At 49.5% G+C, this 23,331-nt stretch overlaps 1 protein-coding gene across 5 annotated transcripts in view; it reads left to right on the forward strand.

Annotated features, from left to right (window-relative positions):
- PTK2B (protein tyrosine kinase 2 beta) overlaps positions 1-23,331 on the forward strand; it is a 126,395-nt gene that overhangs the window by 100,275 nt on the left and 2,789 nt on the right. For 2 of the 5 annotated variants that reach the window (XM_063123722.1, XM_063123723.1), the window contains exons 23-30: positions 4,647-4,712; positions 8,406-8,531; positions 12,247-12,393; positions 13,218-13,256; positions 15,876-15,903; positions 16,290-16,345; positions 18,203-18,349; positions 19,766-19,846. In XM_063123722.1, the coding sequence (XP_062979792.1) occupies positions 4,647-4,712; positions 8,406-8,531; positions 12,247-12,393; positions 13,218-13,256; positions 15,876-15,903; positions 16,290-16,345; positions 18,203-18,349; positions 19,766-19,846 (690 nt within the window). The remainder of the gene's footprint in view (positions 1-4,646; positions 4,713-8,405; positions 8,532-12,246; positions 12,394-13,217; positions 13,257-15,875; positions 15,904-16,289; positions 16,346-18,202; positions 18,350-19,765; positions 19,847-23,331) is intronic. The other 3 variants (XM_063123725.1, XM_063123726.1, XM_063123727.1) reach the window with 3 other exon arrangements.

Raw genomic sequence — 23,331 nt, forward strand, 5'->3', positions numbered from 1 at the left:
CTCAGCCCCTGTGGATAAAGAAGGGCGCAGACTGGATTTCATGGGCAGGAGATCATATTCTGCAGCCGCTCTGGGCATGAGAGTAACAAACTACCAGGCTCTCATGGCCCGATATCAACTTTTTTTATGGGATAAGATTGGATCCCTGTGTGACTATCTCCCTGAAGACCATAGAGAGCTAGCCCGCGTCTTCCAATCCGAGGCCTCTCGACTAGCAAAGCTACAGATTAACACCACCCGACACCAGATGGATTGCTACGCCAAATTAATGATGGGATCAGTAGCACTTAGACGCCACGCTTGGCTTAGATCGGCAGGGATGGCCCCAGAAGCTCGCTCGCGAATAGAGGAACTACCATTCAACGGAGATGGCCTCTTTAATGCCTCAACTGACGAAAAAATGGATACTGTACAAAAAGCGAGAAACAACGCAAAGAAAATGGAAATTGGCCAGCAAAATCAACAATTCCAATCTCAAAAACTACGTAAATGGCCGCGTCAATACCAACCTTATCAACAGAAAACCTCTATCGACAGGAACCCAAGATTCCCACCATCACAACCTCTCCAGAGGAAACAATACGCCCAAACTAGCCGCTTCCGCCCACACCAGAAGACGGACAACCTCCCAAAACGGCGTCTTTGACTCACACCACACCAACACCGCATACCATGCATTCGCAGATCGTCTATCCTTCTTTCTACACGCTTGGGACAACATCACTTCAGACTCCTGGGTCCTAGACATAATCACACAAGGCTACCATATCGAGTTCGAGACCCTTCCCCCGCTCGGTACTGTGAAGATCACTACACCTACTGTCACCCTAGACTACGAAACCCTCATGCTATCCCACAAGGGGGCAATAGAGCACATCGTAAATCAGGAAAACGAGGGATTTTTCTCAAGATACTTCACAGTACCGAAAAGGGATGGGGGTCTCAGACCCATATTGGATCTCCGAGATCTGAACAGCTACATCCGTCCCAGGAAATTCAGAATGACAACACTACATACCATTCTTCAATTTCTCAGAAAAAATGCATGGTTTGCAGTCATAGACTTGAAAGACGCATACTTTCATATTTCTATCGCAGAGTCCCACCGTCATTTCCTACGATTCGCCATAGGAGACAACGTCTATCAATTTCGGGTCCTACCATTCGGCCTCAGTACAGCCCCCCGTGTCTTCACAAAATGTATGGCTGTTGTCTGCGCACATCTCAGACTACTCGATGTCGAGCTCTACCCTTACCTCGATGATTGGCTTGTCGTGGCAGACTCCAAGGACCTTCTGTATCAGAGCATCAATCGGACGTTACACCTCTTAAAGATCCTGGGTCTCTGCGTCAACTACGAAAAATCTACCCTTCATCCCACACAGTCAGTGAAGTTTATAGGAGCCCAACTCGATTCAATTACAGGAAGAGCATTCTTACCTCGGGACCGAGCAGAAGAACTTACACGCAAGGCAGGGGATATGATTACACAACCCCAAACCACAGCTCACAAGATTCAACGATTACTGGGCTACATGGCATCAACTGTAATGGTCATACAGTGGGCAAGATTTCATATGCGCCCACTCCAACTCTGGTTCCTACGTCATTACGACAAAGACCGAGACTCCAGACGTCATCACCTCACTATCCCATACACAGTCGCTTGCACCCTTCGCTGGTGGACGGACATGCATCATCTCTTAGAAGGCGTCCCCTTCCAATGCCCACCTCCATCTTGCACTCTGACCACGGATGCCTCAACGATGGGGTGGGGAGCACACTGCGGCGAGCTGCAGATTCAGGGACAATGGTCAGCTCACGACACCACCAACCACATCAATTATCTGGAACTAGAGGCGGTCAGGAAAGCCCTCAAGGCATTCGAACCTGCCCTACTGAATCGACACGTCCAGCTACTCACAGACAACACCGCTGTGTTATGGCATATAAACAAACAGGGAGGAACCAAATCTCCAAAACTAGTTCATCTCACCCTCTGTATACTGAAATGGACGATACCCAGAGGAATACACCTTACAGCCATACACATCGCAGGGACAGAAAATATCCTAGCAGACTCACTCAGCCGCAAAAATCTCCTCAACCACGAATGGCAGCTATCACCCAAGATAGTCACCAGACTTTTCCGCATCTGGGGTCAACCCAAAACGGACCTATTCGCCACAGCGGAAACCACTGTCTGCACAACATTCTGCTCTAGGGCAGGGATCGGACACGGGTCCATGGGGGATGCATTCCTACACGAATGGACCCACGAGAGGTACTACATATTTCCTCCGTTCCCAATTCTGCACAAGGTGGTAGCGAAAATCATACGAGACAATACAAATTGTATCCTAATAGCTCCATGGTGGCCCAGACAACCATGGTTCCTACCACTGAACCGCATTGCAAAGGGGCACACTTACCGTCTCCCATTCGACCCGACTCTACTCTCCTGCAACAACGGGCAAATCCTTCACCCCGACATCCGGAGGCTGAAACTCACGGCGTGGAGAATTCATCCAACACACAATTAACGACCACCTCACCTCCCAGTGAGCTGACATCAGGTGTTCTGTCTATCTTATCAGCTTCTATAAAGGACTCCACTAAGCTGTCATATAATAGAAAATGGAAATCTTTCTGTACCTTTGCAGATGCGCACTCCCTCAACCCAAATACGTGCTCTATACCGAATATACTGTCATACTTACACCACTTATATACGAAGGGGCTCCGATACTCATCCATCCGGGTCTACTTAGCGGCTATAGCATCACACAGAGGGGAAGTCGAGAATAGACCCTTATTCTCTACACCGTTGGTAAAAAAATTTCTACGTGGACTCAACAACTTGGCACCCCCTGTAAAGCCTCTTCTCCAGTAGCGCCGTGACTGGAGCTTGTCAGTGGTCTTAAATGCTCTCACTACAAAGCCCTTCGAGCCTTTAGCCACCACATCACTTCATCTATTATCATGGAAGGTTGCCTTCCTAGTGGCAATAACTTCGGGGAGAAGAGCATGTGAACTGTCGGCACTTCACATCGACTCCCCATTTACCATCTTTCATAAAGACAAAGTGGTCATGCGCCCTGATATTACCTTCCTTTCCGAAAGTGGTGACGGATTTTCATATAAATCAAACCATAGTACTACCTACCTTCTTTCCGTCTCCATCTACAGAACTGGAAAAGAGACTCCACTGCCTCGATGTACGGAGAGCATTGGCCTTCTATAAAGACAGGACTCAAGTTTTTCGTAAAACTCAAAAACTTTTTATTTCATATGGTGGCAAACAGAGAGGTCATGCCCTCTCAACCCAGCGACTCGCAGCGTGGATAGTACATACTATCAAGCTAGCATACCGCCTAGCCAAACTTCAGCTTCCTGAGCAAGTTCGTGCACATTCTACTCGAAGCGTCTCCACGTCGACAGCATTTGCGAGGGGAACCTCGATGATCGACGTCTGCAAAGCGGCAACTTGGTCGCATCCCCTGACGTTCGCCAGACATTACAACATTGACACCAGATCTCGAAAGGATTCTTCCTTTGGCAGAGCAGTGTTGTCTTCAGTGCTCCAGTAACACCGACCCTCCACCGGTGAGTACTTAGCTTGGTAATCGCCCATAGTGTGATGCACAGAGACCACGAAAAAGAAATGCAGGTTGCTTACCTGTAACTGTAGTTCTTTGAGTGGTCATCTGTGCAGTCACACAACCCTCCCACCGTCCCCTCTTCGGTGTTCTTAAATACTGAAGGGGTACCCCCTCGGTTACCAGATCGTTAGTCGGTCACAAAGGGAAGGCGGGAACACGCGCTGACATGCGCAGTGGACGGTGGGGGGAGGGTTCCCGCCAAAAGATTAACGGTTCTCAGCTGGAGAAGACTTTTTCCGAAGCAGAGCTCAGCGCAAGCGCAAAGCCCATTGTGTGACTGCACAGATGACCACTCAAAGAACTACAGTCACAGGTAAGCAACCTGCATTTCTGTGTTTTCTAATTTTAAATTTTGTATACTTGTTTTTAATCTCAATTTTAGAATTTTTGTAAACCGCCCAGAGAGCTCTGGCTATGGGGGCGGTATATAAGTGTAATAAATAAATAAATAAATACATCAATCTCCAAGAGGGGGGGAAAGGGGGGGTATTCCTGTGGGCAGGAAGGGGAGGTGACCAGAAGGTGCCAGGATACGAATTATCCAGAGCCCCCTCCAGTCTCCCCCCCCTCCAAAGCACCCTCGCTAGAGGGGCTGAAGACCCCCCCTCACGAAAAAAGCAAAGAGCAGAGAGGATGAGGAGGCAAAGACCACCTCGGGCGTTCTTCACGCCTGACAACTCGCACCCCAGCAGGGCAGGGGGATCTTAGAGGCCACCGAGTTCAGGGGCTTCCGAAGAGTGAGGCGCCGTCGCTAGGATCGTGCCCTTCGTCTATTTACGCAATGTGGGAGTTTGGGGCTTTTGTGCATGTTTATAAACGCTTATATTGATAGGTATTATTTTGACATTTCCTAAACATTGCGGGTGGGAAGACTGGAAGAGTCAGAGACAGGGATTCTTCCGGGACTCTTGACTCCCTGCCCTTGAGTTGCCAGCCGCAGCCTCCGTTTCATACTGCCGCCTCCACCTCCCTTTTTCTCCCCAGCCTAGCCGGCCGAAGTACAAGCCGCCCGCTCAGACCAACCTGCTGGCCCCCAAGCTGCAGTTCCAGGTAAGCCCCGCTCGGCTCCCGTAGCCCCACGTCCTTCCTCCTGACACCCCCTTCGGAAAGGGCTGCGACCCCTTTGCGGCCGCCGCCTTCTCACCGCTGCCAGACATACGTGGTCCTTGTGCATGACCCCTTCCCATCTGAGCTGTCCGTCAGTGCTTTTCCCGCTGAACTTGTAGCAGCTGCTTCTCAGGGTTTCTGCAACAGACAAAAAGAGTGGTCTTCGTAGACTTCTAATCCCCCCCGTTGATTGCTTCAAAACTCCACCGCAAAATCTGTGTGCTTAGTGCTATTATCCCAGTTCCTGCTGAGGGCTCCAGCCAGCCATGCCCTTTCAAAGGAAACACCATTACATATTTAGTGTTCCATGCCCAGTGAGCATGCTCAGTCCTCGTTAGGGAGGTTTGTTTTGAAGTTGGGGGGGGTGTTGTTTGCCACCATCTGATTTCCCCCACTAAGGATTTATTTATTTCAAATACTTAAAATACTTAAAAGGTTGTCACACAGAGGAGGGCCAGGATCTCTTCTCGATCCTCCCAGAGTGCAGGACACGGAATAACGGGCTCAAGTTACAGGAAGCCAGATTCCGTCTGGACATCAGGAAAAACTTCCTGACTTTTAGAGCAGTACGACAATGGAACCAGTTACCTAGGGAGGTTGTGGGCTCTCCCATACTAGAGGCCTTCAAGAGGCAGCTGGACAACCCTCTGTCAGGGATGCTTTAGGGTGGATTGCTGCATTGAGCAGGGGGTTGGACTCGATGGCCTTAGAGGCCCCTTCCAACTCTACTATTCTATGATTCTATGATTTATTTTGGTAGTTATACACTTGTACTTCGTCTTTGTATTTATTTTTAATTTTTGTAGCTCTTGTGTATGGGTGTCCTGGCAACCTAAGGCTCCACACCCAGAGAATGAGTTTACTATTAGCATTTAGGGTTGTGAAAACATTAACAATCACAGAATAGCAGAGTTGGAAGGGGCCTACAAGGCCATTGAGTCCAACCCCCTGCTCAATGCAGGAATCCACCCTAAAGCATCCCCGACAGATGGTTGTCCAGCTGCCTCTTGAAGGCCTCTAGTGTGGGAGAGCCCATAACCTCCCTAGGTAACTGGTTCCATTGTCGTACTGCTCTAACAGTCAGGAAGTTTTTCCTGAGGTCCAGCCGGAATCTGGCTTCCTGGAAAAACTTCCTGACTGTTAGAGCAGTACGACAATGGAACCAGTTAATGTTTGGGGCTCCTAGAACTCCCGCCCCCGCAATGTTCTAGAGCAGAAAAGAGCCAGCACGTCACATGCTCATCTCTTGTCAATCAGGGGCGCATAATGCGCTTCTCTAAGGCTGTGCACAAACAGTTGTGATTTTCAGCCTGGAAGGCACTTCCGGGGAGTTCATCAGATGAGCGTTTTGTCGCATGCTCACTACTGCCAACTCACGGTTTTTCGCACGGCCTTTAGACGCTGCCGCCCACCTCCTGTGCATCTCCTGCTCCTTCTTGCCTTTTTTCCGTCACAAAATGGACCCTTTTTAATCCGCCTTTTTTTTTTTTTTTTTGAAACGGAATGTGCCGCCGTTTCCTGCTGCGTGCAGGAAAAGCGGTGTGATTTTTTTAAAAAAAACCTAACCCTAACCCTAACCCTGAATGGACCACGGGGCCTTTGTTGACTTCCTCTTTCTTCTCCGGGAAGGAAGCAGAAGTAATGTGGAAGAAGAGCGAGGGTGGTGAAGCGATGGTAGGGAACCACGATTCCCGCCCCCATCTGATGACGCTTAAGCTTCATCTACACCAAGCAGGATATTGCGGTAGGAGAGCAGTATATGGTGTGTGTCCATGGGCCCCAACAGTTGTCAGTGCACTTCAATACCGTCATAAAGTAGTAGTGTGGCTCCTGCCTTTTATATACCGCTTTCATAATGAAATATCCTGCTTGGTGTAGATGAGGCCTCTGAGGCCGTTGCTAGACCAGGCATTAGCATGGTGTGAGGCCCAGTCTCCCTCCTGTGCATCCAGATGACTCACAGGGGATTCCGGGGTCTGGCCAGGCTAATGCCTCCCTTAAACCGGGATAAGCGGATTCGCTTATGGCCCAGCTTTTCCACAGCCCCGGCCTGGGGCCAGAGCTGCAGAAGGCCTAGCAGGGTCCGTGGCTTTTCCCGGCTGCTTGCTTACAAGTAGCCGGGAGAAGCCACAGACTGGGCACAGAGCTCATAAGAGCGCTGTGCCCATCGGGCCGGGGGGCGGGAAATCACGGGGGGGGGATATAGGGGCTGAGGGAAAGGCCAGACCCGGCAGGAGAGCGGGGGGGAGAAGGATGGGCACAGGCATCAGGCATCGCGGACGGGGGATGGGGGGGAAAGAAGGACGGGGGACAGGGCATCGGGGAAGGGGGGAGGACGGGTGAGCGAGCAGGCAGGGGGGGCATCAGGCATTGTGTGTGGGGGAAATCAGGGGCAGGGGGAGCGGGGGACCCTATATTTATTTTTTAAAAAACTTACCTTGTCCGGTAGTGCGCTCCTGCGCACATGGCCCTTTAAGGTTGAAGGAAAATGGCAGACGCGACGGGGCTTCCCCTTGCCCCGTCGCATCTTACGTCTGGGAAAGGGCGACGGCGCGCGCTAGTTGCAGCGTGCTGTCACCCCAACTCCAGGCCGGATTATCCGGTAGGTCTAGCAAGGCCCTGAGTCAAGTCTCCCAGCCCTCTACACACCTTCTGTTTAAATCCCATCTCCATCGCCCCACCTGTCACCTTTAATTCTGGTAGTCGGACTGCCAGGTTTACGAATGGTGTTTGCCGGACTTGGGCACCAAAAAAGCCATGCTACCGAGAGCCCTGTTGACAAGGGAAATCCCCCCTCCCCAGCAGGACTGCCGCAAATGCTCTCTCCCGCCTTTTTCGTCCTTTTAATTCGTTTTGAAACCTCTCTCTCTCCACCAAGGAAGGGGTGCTCTCAGCCTGACCTTGTCTGCATGAGGCCCAAGGGTGCCTTTTCGCAAGAATGGAAAACCCAGCGCACCTCCTGCCGGCTCTTGTTCCTGGTTATCGTTTCATGGTGTTAAATAAGGGCCGCTGCGGCTGGCCATAGAACCATAGAATAGCAGAGTTGGAAGGGGCTCATAAGGCCATCAAGTCCAACCCCCTGCTCGATGCAGGAATCCACCCTAAAGATCTTTCACGGGACACGATAGCTTTGCACGTGGGAAGAAAGCGCCCCAAATGCACAACCCCTGACCATTGGGAATCTGTATTTTAGAACCGTCACGTAGGTGAGCTTTGGATTTTCGTCTTAAGCAAACTTTCACTGGGGGAGGGGAGACTTTTTATGGGGGCAACGAAATAAAAGCATGGAGGGCTCCAGGATGGTTGCACGGATCAGGGGGTTTTCTCGGCACTCCTTAATGGTGTTCCCAAGAGCTGGGCTTAAAGGCTCCAAGTTCAGCCAGATAACTTATGTCAGCCTCCTCCAACCCGGCGCCCTCCAGACGTGTTGGACTACAACTCCCAGTCATACTGGCTGGGGGATACTGGGAGTTGTAGTCCAACACCTCTCGCTAGGCTCTTTTCCTATCGCCGCGTTCTCTCTCAATGTGAAAGCCTCTTTCTGAAGCGCGCTCTCTGCCCGGTTTGTGTGCCAACGGCCTGTGCTGTGTCTTGTGTTTTGTGCCTGCCTGCCCCCCTTTGCCTCCGCCTCCCCAGGTACCCGAGGGTCTGTGTGCCAGCTCGCCAACGCTCACCAGCCCCATCGAGTACCCGTCGCCCGTCAACTCCCTTCACACCCCGCCGCTCAACAGGCACAACGTCTTCAAGCGTCACAGCATGAGGGTAAGATGAGGCCGGCTGGCAGGAAAGTCTGGCCCCCAAGCCTCAAGGCTGAGTGGGAATGAGGGGCCTCCAAGGCTAGAAAGTGTGTGTGTGTGTGTGTGTGTGTGTGAGAGAGAGAGAGAGAGAGAGAGAGAGAGAGAGAGAGAGGAAGGAAGAGAACGAGGACCTGGATAATCTTTACATTCTTTCCCGTTAATTTGTATACTTCCTCCCTTGAAATAAGCTGTTTTAGATTCTTAATTCTCAATAAAAGAATGGGGAAACGGTGCTTCTGAAGCTTTCAATGTTCAAGATGGTTGAATATGGGTCATGCTGACCAATGGTTTCAGAGGAGGTGTTAGTGGAAGGGCTTTTTGTTCTCTGTGCTGCCACCGTTGCTGCTTATGCAAACGCTCCCCTCTAAACTGCTTATAACTGACTGCCACTGACCCTATTGCTGCTAGACCCTCTGCTCTGCCCTCTATATTTAAAAAAAACCCACCGCTTTCTGCTTCCATTGTCATCCCGAGATTGCAATCTGCTCATTACACGGGCAGCCACATGGTTTGAATGGAATTCTTCCTCTCTCCGCTTGGAGATTGAACTTCCATTCAAATCCATGAAACACCGCCATCTAGTGGCGGAATTATAGGTTGGGCGATTTGGCGGATTTATTTTCTAAAGCTGATTATCCTTGTGTTTTCTGACAGCGGGATAAGCAGGGGAAAGGGGGGGGGAGACATCCTGCCTGACGATGACGATGTGAAAGCGACCCACGAACTTCCACGAGTGGCCAGCCGCAAGCATGCTATAAATTGCTTGTTTAGAGCCAGCCTCAGCTGCAGTCTTATATGGTGTACGAGGTTCTAGAAGGCTCTATGCGTGACCTGACTCAGTTAGCCAGAGCCTTCATCCATTTGGGGGTTGCGGGGGCGGGGGCGGGCGGAGATGGATATATAACACCCGGAAGAGTCCTGATGTGTGAGCCCAGGCTAGCCAAGTGCAGCAATATTCTACCCTTTTTTATTTCTTGGAATTTAAGTAGGAGTGGATCCCCCAGAAAGGCGTGTGCCTGTGATGTGGAGAATTCCTTAAAAAAACAGTGTCTTAATGGTTCTTTGAATGAAAGTATACCCTGGCCTAATACCACAATACATTTAAAAGAAGGGATTGTGAAAATATCAATACTTTAATGAACCCTATAGAATGCTAATGCACAATCCACAAACGTGGAAGTGGAAAACACTGTTAATAATACAGCAATACAAACTGGAAAACTACACAATAGTAATTACAGAATAGAATCATAGAATCATAGAATCATAGAATAGCAGAGTTGGAAGGGGCCTACAAGGCCATCGAGTCCAACCCCTTGCTCAATGCAGGAATCCACCCTAAAGCATCCCTGACAGAGGGTTGTCCAGCTGCCTCTTGAAGGCCTCGAGTGTGGGAGAGCCCACCACCTCCCTAGGTAACTGATTCCACCGTCGCACTGCTCTAACAGTCAGGAAGTTTTTCCTGATGTCCAGCTGGAATCTGGCTTCCTTTAACTTGAGCCCATTATTACGTGTCCTGCACTCTGGGAGGATCGAGAAGAGATCCTGGCCCTCCTCTGTGTGACAACCTTTTAAGTATTTGACGAGTGCTCTCATGTCTCCCCTCAGTCTTCTCTTCTCCAGGCTAAACATGCCCAGTTCTCTCAGTCTCTCTTCATAGGGCTTAAATGCTGCAATAACATATAACACAGTTGTACGCACTATTAATGAAAAAGCAATATAACCTAGAAAACACAATAGTAGATTCTACAGAATGATATATCATCCCAGTTTTGCAGTGGAGTTAATATACAAATAAAGGTATGACGTGTTTTACCCAGAAAGATTAAATAACACGAGATAATATTACAAATGAAGGTATGAGATGTTTTACAAAGAAAGATTAGACGGTTATTCCACTTCCACATTTGTGGATTGTGCATTAGTATTCTGTAGGGTTCATTAAAGTATTGATATTTTCACAGCCCCTTCTTTTATATGTATTGTGGTATTAGGCCAGGGGTATACTTTCATTCAATGAACCATTAAGACACTGTTTCTTTAAGGAATTCTCCACATCACAGGCACACGCCTTTCACGCCTTTCTCCACTCCTTCTTATGTTCCTTGGGCTCCCCTCTCTGTTTTTTATTTCTTGATCACCTTGAATGATAGCCTTGCTTCCTAGCTGAAACTCTCCAGTTGCTCATGGACGAACCCTAGAGAGGATTCCCGGGGAGGGGCGAGAACCTCCAGCCCAGTTTTCAATTGAGAAATGGGGGAAAGGGGTGACTCACCATTAGCAGAAAGAACACTACAGGCAACGCCAGCATGGAGCAAAAATAAACTGGATAATCCTTCCGCTGTGCATTCCAAATCCCTTTGTCATGGCCAATGGTTCAACGGTTAAATAGTTGCAAGGCCGACCGGCCTGGCGGTGGACACCGCTCCTCCGCAAACGGAGCGCCGGAAGGCGGTGCCACTTTTCATCTGGAGGAATTTCCCCGACAACTATATTCAAAGCATGTTAGGAAGGACGGTTGGCCTGCAGTTGGCCTGTTTGTTTTACCAAAGAGAAGAGCTATGGCGGCCTGCCTTCTAGAACGGGCTGGACCACAACTCCCATTATCCCCAGCCAGCATGGCCACCAGGCATGCCGCTCAACATCCTGGCATTCTTAGGGTGACCATATTTTGGAAACCAAAAAGGAGGACAACATGGTCGCCATGTTAAAATTGTTTTTAAAAAATAATTTTAAAACCTCAAACTTTTTTAAAAAATCCTAAAACTCAATAGTTGGACAGATCTGTTTCAAACTTGGCATAGCTAAAGTCCTTGTTAAGAGCAATCATGGTGCCAAGTTTCATCTCTTTATCTTTAAAAATAACATTTTTTAAAAAAATTAAATCCTCAAATTTTAAAAAATTCCTAAAAATCAATGGGTGAACAGATCTGTTTCAAATTTGGTATGGCTAAAGCTCTACCTAAAAGCTATCGTGGTGCCAACTTTCATCTCTTTATCTTTAAAAATGATGATTTTAAAAATAATTTTAAAACCTCAATTTTTAAAAAATTCCTAAAAAATCAATGGATGAACGGATCTGTTTCAAATTTGGTATGACTAAAGACCTTCCTGAGAGCTACTGCTGCAGCTTCTGGCCCAAGCACAAGGGCAGCCCCACATAAATTATGCTGCCTGGGAATTATGGGAGTTGCAGTCCAACACCTCTGTGCCAGATTGGCAAAGGTTGGTCTGGGATGATGCAATGTGTGACGTGACGTCATTGCGCCTTTCCCACCTTCCCTTGCTCCATAGTTGTTCTCTTGAGTTCCGGAACATTCCAGCCCTCTCCACTCACCTGTTAAACTGTGACTCCTACACACACCTACCTCTGCATACCAGTAATTCTAACACACCTGTTGTGTACCTGGGGCAAAAGAGAAATGCACCCCCAATTTAAAAAGGGGTTATCAACTCTGTTGGAGAGCATAGGAACTGCCTTGTTCGATCAGCCCCATGTGCCTCAGTCTGGTGCCTCTGGGAAGCCCAGAATCAGTGCAACTCCCTCCACTCGCTTCAAGCGCTGATGAATCTCTAGGACTTGGCGGAAATCAGAGACTGGAGTGAATCTGGGAGTTGTTGTTGCTGCCGGGTAATTGTAAACAGGGCTTCCAGTCACTTCCTGCTCTTTTGCCTGCAAGGAGGAGGACTTCCTTCGGCCCAGCAGCCGGGAAGAAGCCCAGAAGCTGTGGGAGATGGAACGGGCCAAGATGAGGCAGGTTCTCGACAAGCAGCAGAAGCAGATGGCGGAAGATTATCAATGGCTGCGGCAGGAGGAGAAAGCTCTGGTGAGTGGGCAGCAGAAGCGGGACGGACTCTCGCTGGGGTGACAAGGTCCGTTCCCTTCCAGGCTATCTGCAGCATCGCCACTGTAACCGAATGCAGTGAAGTGGATTTGGGGGAGTCACCCGGCAGGGAAGATTGTCCCACCGATGGCCGTGTTTTTCGGCTCCTGCTACAAACCGAGGGGACCTGCAAAGGAGAGGAGATCTGGGACACTGGGAAACCAGGCTCTGGTGAAGTCGCTCATATGGCGCTCTTGTGAAAAGCACTTCGGACAGCCTGTTCAGAAGACCCCCTTAAACCCTGCTGGCGTTAAGGCTTTTTAGTTAAGCAGCAGGTTTTAAGGCGTCCTGTGCGATGCGTTTCGCTAAACCCGGCTCACTCACTAACCCCAGTCGGACCGTCTGCAGCAGGGTTAGCAGCTCTAACCATGGCTTAAAGAGTTGTGTGCGACCGCACGGCTTGTGGTTAGTGCTAACCCCAGAGCACCGCAGTTTCGCTAAACACAGGGCCCGAAGTGTCATCTGAACAGGCCCTAACCCTTCCCTGGATCGTAACATTTGAATCCTATTGCAAGCTCCTTTGGTACTAAAACCTAGTCTCCAAGATTCACTCCTTGCAACCCGTAACCAAGACTTAACATTTCTTTGGGTTAATAAGAGTCTTACCTCGAAGCGTGCGCTTCGTAAATTCAGAACTGCGAATGGGTGCTGCACGCATGGATCGTGCATAGCTTTGGATTTAGAGTCTGGATTGCAGGTTGATGGCATCCTTAGATTATCCCTGGTTTATTACGCCTATTGATCTTTGCCCCTCTTCTCCATGACAGGACCCCATGGCCTCTGGGAAGAGCAACTTCTCCCCCCCAGTAAGTCTCCAGTAACCCCTCTGGCCTCCTGGCCCTGACGGTTGCGCTCTGCTGCTCCTTTTCTAAACGCTTAACCTTTCTTTCTCCTCCTGACAACTCCAGAAAGTGAGGGAATTGGTCACAGCAGATGGCGAAGCGGTCACTTCAGGCCAAAACAGACATCAGGGCAGAAGATCCAACTGGATCTCCTAACTTACCTGCTTCACTTAAAAGCAGCCACAGGGTATGGTTGGGGTGTCCACTTTTGTTCCAGACAGCAATGATCCCCCACACCACTTTTGAGTAGGGTGACCCTATGGAAAAGAGGACTGAACTCCTGTATCTTTAACAGTTGTAGAGAAAAGGGAATTTCAGCAGGTGTCCTTTGTATGCATGCAGCACCTGGTGAAATGCCCTCTTCATCACAACATTTAAAGCTGCAGGAGCTATACTAGAGTGACTAGATACAAGAGGGCAAGGCTCCTGCAGTTTTAACTGTTGTGGTGAAGAGGGACTTTCACCAGGTTCTGCGTGCATGCAAAGGACACCTGCTGAAATTCCCTTGTCTATGCAACTGTTAAAGATGCAGGAGCCCTGCCCTCCTCTCCATATCGTCACCCTACTTTTGAGATCTAAAGGCTTCTCTCCAAGCTGCTATGAGCACCCAAGTGGAATAAAACCCAGGAATCGTTTATCATACTTGTTCTTATATTGCAGGGTGCATAGCAGCTTACGATGGGAGGGGAAAGGATTTAGGGTTGAGAAACACCAAATGGGGATGTCCCTCCCATACAACCGTTTTTAAAATGGAAAAAGAAGGGATCCAGTTAGGGATCTCCTTTGTTCATATTTATTTGTCCCAGTTCCTTATTCTAGTCCAGCCTTCTGTTCACACAGTGGCCAAGCAGCTGCCCATGGGAAGCCCATAAGCAGGACATGAGTACAACAGCACCCTCCTGCCCATGTTCCCCAGCAAGTTGGTGCCTCCTTCCCCCAAAACCCCACGGTTTCCTTTACCCAGGGTGGTGTCGGGTAATCCCGATGCCAAGGAGAGAGCGCAGAGTTTCCAGCGGTTATCTGGGTACCACCTGCTTTCTTCCTGGTGGAAGGTCACCAATCACTGGTCGCCTTCTACCAGGACGGCCCCCCAGATTAGCCCTGGAGCGAGCTCAGACCGCAGAAGAGCTTTACCGATGTCACTCCAATCGAAAAAGTCAGCATAAATCCATGACCTTTTCAATCCAGCTTCACAGGAAAAGCCCCACAGTGGCTGCAAATCCGTGACTGGGTCATATAACTGATACAGCGTAGATTCTCAGCCATGGATGCATATAAGGCACACACACACACCCAGTCAGTAATTACAGCTCAGACTGCTATGCAAAAGTCCCCAAATAATTTGGGGCCTGGGAGATACCGCTCAATTTGTAATACATCCAAGCACAAGCCAGACAAATCCACATTCTAAACTAGGTAATTATGACCGTTGCTTAAAACAGAGTAACCAAGGACGTCGCGACCCCATAGAACCCCAAGTCCCGACTTGTGTAAACAGAGGGGTGCTTCTGTCTCTACCGGGGGCAGCTAGTCTATATTCACTCATCTTACACCCAGATAGGCAGAGTGGTGAATCCCATTTGTGCAGGGGACTGGTGTTCAATGCCAGAATGAAGGAAGATATATATAGGGTGACCCTATGAAAAGGACGACAGGGCTCCTGTACCTTTAACTCTTGTACAGAAAAGGGAATTTCAGCAGGTGTCATTTGTATATATGGAGAACCTGGTGAAATTCCCTCTTCATCACAACCGTTAAAGCTGCAGGTGCCCTGCCCTCTTTTAAATCTGGTCACTCTAGAATAGCTCCTGCACCTTTAACTGTTGTGTTGAAGAGGGAATTTCACCAGGTCCTCCATACAAACAAATGACACCTGCTGAAATTCCCTTTTCTATGCAACTGTTAAAGATACAGGAGCCCTGTCCTCCTTTTCATAGGGTCACCCTAGATATATATGATTTTGTGTGTTTTAAAGAAACCGGAGAAAGCACCCTCCGCTCCGTTCTGAATTTCAGGAATCAAACACAGGCACCCCCGGACGCCTCATCCATTTTGTCTGTCCTCCCGGCCCTGGGAAAACATTCTTCTTCTGTTTCTTCCCACACATTCTGACACCCCCGGAGGACTGTCGTAAGAGAGCAGACGTCAACATGCCTAGGGCCCTGGTCCTTCACCAGCCTTTCTCTTCAAGCCCGGTGGAGCCTTTTGAGATCCTTCAATTCTCACAGCCACACCACCTACTCTCCCCCTTCTCTGGTCTCGGGGTCCCCCTCTTTCCATTGCACCCCTAAGGATGGGCCCCAGCAGGGCGCCAACCTTGCATCCCCTGGGACGCTCTTTAGATTATCCCTTTGGCTTGGCTTTCGTTGCCTCTTTTCTCAGACTTCAGTCCTTCTGGTGCTTCTCTGCCTCCTAATTTCTCTCCTTTCTGGATTAAGGCAGCAATCCTATGCACACTTACTAGGGAGTCAGACCCACCGAACACAGTGGGTCTTACTTCTGAGTAAACATACGTAGGATTGTGCTGCTAGATGTGTCAGAACTCCACCATTCATTGCCTTTCTTCTTCTTTCTTCTTTTCAGAAACTCCCTGAGAAGGAGTCTGGTTACAGTGAGTATTTATCCCAACTGGTCCGTCTTCACTGCACAAGCTGCTGTTATCCTTTCTATCCATCTTTCATTGCACGCATTTTGCACTCGAGAGAACTTGACCTTTTCTTCAGTGCTCTGAGATCTGAATGATACAGGGCGGGATACAAATGTTTTAATAAATTTCATAAATAAATAAGGAAATTTAGCCACCTTCAATGCTGTTTTTACAATGTATACATTAAAAAACACAAGTGTAAATGTATTCTATAGGTTGATTGATTATATTCAGGTCATTATTGGGTTGTTATTTAAAAAAGAAAGAATGTTTTCATTGATGGTCAGATATAATAATAATAATAATAATAATAATAATAATAATAATGATGATGATGTTTTCTTTTATTGATGGCTTAGCTGAGTTTACCGGACCACCCAAGAAGCCACCTAGATTTGTGCCTCAGGTATGTAGCTGGTCCTCACCTTTTACCACTTGCCCCCTCTCCCAATTTGGAGCCAGGGGCTGTGTCAGTTCAGGTTAGTTTCCGGGGGGAGGGGGGAGACAAAGATCAGCTGAATATATTGCTGATCGCCTGAGGAGGGCTTGATGGCCTCAATGGCCCCTTCCAACTCTATGACTCTAAAATAAAGGTGGAGGAAGAGGTCAGTTAGATGCCCTTTGTGGGAGGGGCTTGTGCATCAAACTAGGCCTTACCTTTTGGTAGCTCGGTTGCCTTCTTCTGTTTTTAAAAATTACTTAAAACAACAATACCACCTTTATATCACTACTGCAGGAATGCATCTCCACTTTTCACTAATAATTTCTTTCACCTCCAAACGGCCTAGACACAACAGCGTTCTGGGGCAATTTGAGAAGAAACCAGCGCCCCCACCACCACCTTTATTTTGAGAGAGGGAGAAAAATGTCTCCCTATCCACGTTCTCCATACTATGCATGGATTTTGTAAACCTCTATCATGTCTCCCCTCAGCCTCCTTTTTTCCCAAGCTAAACAATCCCATTGCTCTGATGCAGTGGGAGGGGTGTGATGAAGCCACCAAGAGAGGAGCGCTGGGTGGAGCGTCATGGTCTCAAGACGTGGCGCTGGGGCGCGTGTAAAGCGCTCATGGCCACGTGTTGGTGAGATAAGTAGGCCGTGGTGAGAGTGAAGGACTTCTTCACCGTCACCCGGTGGGCTTTGTCAATAAGAAGGGATTTGAACTTGCAAATAGCCCAACCAACGCTACGCACCCCTTTTAATTGAGATAGTCATAGAATCATAGAATAGCAGAGTTGGAAGGGGCCTACAAGGCCATCGAGTCCAACCCCCTGCTCAATGCATAAATCCACCCTAAAGTATCCCTGACAGAGGGTTGTCCAGCTGCCTCTTGAAGGCCTCCAGTGTGGGAGAGCCCACAACCTCCCTAGGTAACTGATTCCATTGTCGTACTGCTCTAACAATCAGGAAGTTTTTCCTGATGTCCAGCTGGAATCTGTTTTCCTTTAACTTGAGCCCGTTATTCTGTGTCCTGCACTCTGGGAGGATGGAGAAGAGATCCTGGCCCCCGTCTGGGTGACAATCTCTGCTGTTAATCCCTGCTGGGACTGTACCACTTCAGACCCATGACTGAATTCTGCTTCACATCAAAAACTAGCATGTTCAGGGGAGGGCTAGATCGGAACCCTCCTCCCTGAGTTGCTAGTTTTCTAAGTGCAGGGTGTTTTCTTGTATGAAGGATCATTCCATCATGGGCAGCCGCTACCTCTAATAGTGAACTGACAGAAATGGAGCAAAACTGGGCCATTGCGAAAGGGGGGGGGAGGGAGGCCTCAGCATGCTTTTGGGACCCCTAAGGCTTTCAGGACAACTGAAGGGGGAAAAAATCCTGCGCAGGGGTGACTGAGCAGGCTTAGTAGCCACGGAAAGTTGCGTCTCAGTTGGTGAAGAAATACGGAAATCTGGACTGCTGGAATGGATTGACCCAACTAAACTTCTCAATCCTCCCAGAGTGCAGGACAAGGAATAACGGGCTCAAGTTAAAGGAAGCCAGATTCCAGCTGGACATCAGGAAAAACTTCCTGACTGTTAGAGCAGTACGACAGTGGAACCAGTTACCTAGGGAGGTTGTGGGCTTTCCCACACTAGAGGCCTTCAAGAGGCAGCTGGACAGCCATCTGTCAGGGATGCTTTAGGGTGGATTCCTGCCTTGAGCAGGGGGTTGGACTCGATGGCCTTGTGGGCCCCTTCCAACTCTGCTATTCTATGATTCTATGATTCTATGATCTGGAGCTGTCTATTAACACCACATCCCCCTTTTCAGATGTCGCTTCAGCCGACGCCCACGGCCAACCTGGACCGGACGGATGACGCCGTGTACAGTAACGTCATGGAGCTGGTGAAGGCGGTCTTGAAGCTGAAGAACGAAGTCAGCAACCACCCCCCAGAGCGCTACATCCTGGTTGTGAAGGTACCACGGCGTGGTGTTGAAGGGAAGCGCCTCGATGCAGAGGATGCTCCTAAGCATGGGAGCAAGCGGGCCAGAGGAAGGCATTGGGGTGTACGGTGGAAGGAAAAGAGACATGAGTAGGTCACGTACGCCTGGGAATCCCAGGAAGAGGCAAGCAAAGGACCCAGGCTCCGCGCTGGGTATTTGTGTGGGATGATCCAGCTGCCTCCTCTCTGCGCGATGCTAAGTTAGCTGATGCTTCCCAGAATGCACCTACCATCAGAAGGACCCTGATGCTGGATCAGACCCAGGGTCCATCTAGTCCAGCACTCCGTTCACGCAGTGGCCAACCAGCTGCCTATGGGGAACCCCAAGCAGGACACTGGTGCAACAGCACCCTCCCACCCATGTTCCCCAGCAACTGGTGTACATAGGCATACTGCCTCTGATACCGGAGGAAGTACATAGCCATCAGGACTAGTGGCCATTGATAGCCTTCTCCTCCAGGAATGTATCCCTCCAAGTCAAGGCCATCCAAGCCTGTTGCCGTCACTACAGCTTGTGGTTCCGGATTCCGTAGTTTAACTATGGGTCTCATAGAATCACAGAGTAGCAGAGTCAGAAGGGGCCTACAAGGCCATCGAGTCCAACCCCCTGCTCAATGCAGGAATCCACCCCAAAGCATCCCTGACAGGTGGTTGTCCAGCTGCCTCTTGAAGACCTCTAGTGTGGGAGAGCATACAACCTCCCTAGATCACTGGTTCCATTGTCGTACTGCTCTAACAGTCAGGAAGTTTTTCCTGATGTCCAGCCGGAATCTGGCTTCCTGTAACTTGAGCCCGTTTTTCCGTGTCCTGCACTCTGGGAGGATTGAGGAGAGATCCTGGTCCTCCTCTGTGTGGCAACCTTTCAAGTATTCATAGAATCATAGAATCATAGACTAGTAGAGTTGGAAGGGGCCTACAAGGCCATCGAGTCCAACCCCCTGCTCAATGCAGGAATCCACCCTAAAGCATCCCTGACAGATGCTTGTCCAGCTGCCTTTTGAAGGCCTCTAGTGTGGGAGAGCCCACAACCTCCCTAGGTCACTGGTTCCATTGTCGTACTGCTCTAACAGTCAGGAAGTTTGAAGAGTGCTGTTATGTCTCCCCTCAGTCTTCTCTTCTCCAGGCTAAACATGCCCAGTTCTTTCCGTCTCTCTTCATAGGGCTTTGTTTTCAGACCCCTGATCATCCTGGTTGCCCTCCTCTGAACACGCTCCAGCTTGTCTGCGTCCTTCTTGAATTGTGGTGCCCAGAACTGGACGCAATACTCTAGATGAGGCCTAACCAGGGCCTAACCATCTCCTGCCCATGAGAGTCCCAGAGCTGGGTCAAGGCTTCTCACTGGGAACCGTCGGGGGTCGTAGATGTGACGCTGTGCTTTTTCCCTTGGCAGGACGTGGGCCTCTCTCTCCGGAAGCTGATCGGCAGCGTGGACGACATCCTCCCAGCTCTGCCTGCGTCTTCACGCACTGAGGTGAGTCTCCTTGGCGGTGTCTCCTTTTCCTGGCTCTGGGGTGAAAGTGTCCCTCTTGAACCTACCAAAGTGTCAGGAGAGGGCCTGGCTCCTTTGAGTGCTTTAAGGCACCACGGCGTGCCTGCCGGCATTGCCTCAAGAGGGGCACACCCAGGGCAAGAAAGGTCTATGGATAACAGCCCATGTCGAGGGTTGGAGATGAGCCAGGGCCCATCACTCAACGGCGAGCGCAGGGCTTGCAAGCAGGGGGTCCCGGGCCCCATTCGTGGCATCTCCACTTGAGGCGGGGTGAGCAAGTAGCACTGTGGGGGTGGGATGGATGATCCCCCACCCAGGCCTTCTCCAATGCGTTCAGCAAAGCCAGTTCTCGGCTGATGTGCTGGTGGATCATTTGCCCAGCGTGCCAGCTGGCAACCAAATGAGATCAGGGACATGTCATTTGGTTGCCAGCTGTCACGCTGGACCAATGATCCACCAGCACATCAGCCGAGAACTGGCTTTGCTGAATGCATTGGAGAAGGCCTGGATGCACCAAAGCTCCTTTGCCTGCCCCGTACCTTCTCCCATGGTGGGTAGGACATGGGGCAGGCAAAGCCCATTCTTCCAGCATTTGCAGGAGCTCCGCCCTGGGGAATCCCCATGTTATCTCCCTTCCGTGATGGGAGATAACCAGGGGTTTCCTCTCCCCCTGTCCTCCCAATGCCCACAGTAGCCTCTGGGGCCTGGAAAGGGGGCAGAGCCAATGCAGTGGGCCCAGGCCTCCGTGGGCCAGGAAGGCAGCTGCTGAGGCCCACGGGCTGCGTGTTGCCCACCTGTGATTTATTATTTATTCATTTATTTATTTATTTAAAGCGTTTTTATAGCGCCGCCTCACCATTTCTGGCATCGAGGCGCTTTACAATCACATATAAAACAATCCCATTAAAACCCTCAGCCCATATTAAGACAATTCCATTAAAAACCCTCACCCTCAAACCATTAAAAGCCCTCAACCCCAATTTAAACCATCCCCTCCCCAGACTCTTGTGAAAATAAAAACACCTTACAAAGGCATTTGAAGCAATTGAGAGGGGGAGCCTGTCTAATCTCCAGTGGCACATTGTTCCATAACCAGGGGGTGGGTTACGGGCAGCCACTGAAAAAGCCCTGGCCCCCGCACATTCCAATTTGTAGCGGGGGACCATCCGGGCGCCCTGCTCCTGAGAGCGAGTCTGCCAATGATGAGACACAGGAGAAAGGCGAGCGCTCAGGTATCCAGGACCCAAGCAATGCAGGGCCTTATACATGGTCGACAAAACCTTGTAGCGCACCCTAGCAGCCACCGGCAGCCAATGGAGCTCTTGAAGCACCAATGTGATAGAAGACCACATCGGGACTCCCTTGACCAACCTGGCTGCTGCATTTTGTACAGCCTGTAGGCGTTGGATTTGCTTCAAGGGAAGCCCTGTATACAACAAGTTGCAATAGTCCAGTCTGGAAAGAACCAGGGCCTGGACTGTGGTGGTAAGATCAGCCTCTGACAGAAAGGGGCGAACTTGGCGGAGCACATGGAGTTGATAAAAGCAACTCCGAACCACGGCCCCCACCTGTGATGACATAGTTAGGGACTGGTCAAGAATAACACCCAGGTCCCGCCACGCCTCAGTCACAATCCTTGGTCGGATTCCTGAAATAGGCAGATCTACGAGCTCCTGCCTCAAATCTGCCAGCCGCTGACCTCGGCCAATCACCATCAGCTCAGTCTTCTCCGGGTTAAGCATTAGTTTACTCCTAGACATCCAGTTACAGATCTCAGCCAGGCACCAAGACAGAGTAGCATCTGCCTCGCTGCGGTCAGACCCCACCGAGATGTAAAGCTGGGTATCATCAGCATACCTTATTATTATTATTATTATTATTATTATTATTTATTTATTTATTTATTTATTTATTTATTTATATAGCACCATCAATGTACATGGTGCTGTACAGATTATACACAGTAAATAGCAAGACCCTGCCGCATAGGCTTACATTCTAATAAAGTTGTAGTAAACAATAAGGAGGGAAAGAGAATGCAAACAGGCACAGGGAAGTGTAAACAGGCACCGGGTAGGGTGAAGCTAACAGTATAGAGTCAGAACAAACTCAAAGTTTAAAAGCTATAGGGAAAAGAAAAGTTTTTAGCTGAGTTTTAAAAGCTGTGATTGAGTTGGTAGTTCTCAAGTGTTCTGGAAGAGCATTCCAGGCGTAAGGGGCAGCAGAAGAAAAAGGACGAAGCCGAGTAAGGGAAGTGGAGGTCCTTGGGCAGGCGAGAAGCATGGCATCAGAGGAGCGAAGAGCACGAGCGGGGCAATAGTGTGAGATGAGAGAGGAGAGATAGGCAGGAGCTAGACCGTGAAAAGCTTTGAAGGTCCTCAGCCCATGGGCTCTAATTAACTCTGCCAGTGGCCTCACATATACACTGAACATGAAAGGTGAGAGGATGGAACCTTGTGGAACTCCACAGGGGACGGCTGTGATTTAAATAAGGTAAAAGAGCTGGGAAAGGGCCCAGCCTGAGCCCTTGGAGAAGAGCTACCAGTTAGAGTCAATTTCAAATTGGGACCATTCAGTATAAGTCAACTTCCTCTGAGAGCCATTAGCAGTTGAGTTCTGTTCATGCATCCTTTCTGCAATAAAGAAAGATGCAGGATTTTGAACACCCACCCGGCATTCTCCATGCCGATTCGCAAATCACGCCCTGGAGCAAAGTGGTTCACCATAGCTGGCGCTTAGAGGACGGTTTTGTCCCAAAATGCCCAACGAGGAAAAGGAGGCGTGCTTGTGGTTTATTCATTTATTTATTTATTTATTACATTTCTATACCGCCCAATAGCCGAAGCTCTCTGGGCAGTTCACAAAAATTAAAACCGTAATAAAACAACCAACATGTTAAAAGCACAATTACAAAATACAGTATAAAAAGCACAACCAGGATAAAACCACGCAGCAAAATTGATATAAGATTAAAATACAGAGTTAGAACAGTAAAATTTAAATTTAAGTTAAAATTAAGTGTGAAAATACTGAGAGAATAAAAAGGTCTTCAGCTGGTGACAAAAGGAATACAGCATAGGCGCCAGGCGGACCTCTCTGGGGAGCTCATTCCACAACCGGGGTGCCACAGCGGAGAAAGCCCTGCTCCTAGTAGCCACCTGCCTCACTGCCTTTGGCAGGGGCTCACAGAGAAGGGCCCCTGTAGATGATCTTAAGGTCCAGGCAGGTACATATGGGAGGAGGCGTTCCTTCAGATAACCTGGCCCCAAGCCGTTTAGGGCTTTAAATGTCAATACCAGCTCTTTGAATCGAGCCCGGACCTGGACTGGCAGCCAATGAAGTTGTAAAAGGACTGGTGTAATGTGATCTCGCCGGCCAGTCCCTGTTAGTAAACGGGCTGCCCTGTTTTATACTAGCTGAAGCTTCTGGACCGTTTTCAAAGGCACCCCATTTGTAGTAATCCAAGC

Source organism: Elgaria multicarinata, chromosome 4 (assembly GCF_023053635.1).
Source record: "Elgaria multicarinata webbii isolate HBS135686 ecotype San Diego chromosome 4, rElgMul1.1.pri, whole genome shotgun sequence".
NCBI lineage: Eukaryota > Metazoa > Chordata > Lepidosauria > Squamata > Anguidae > Elgaria > Elgaria multicarinata.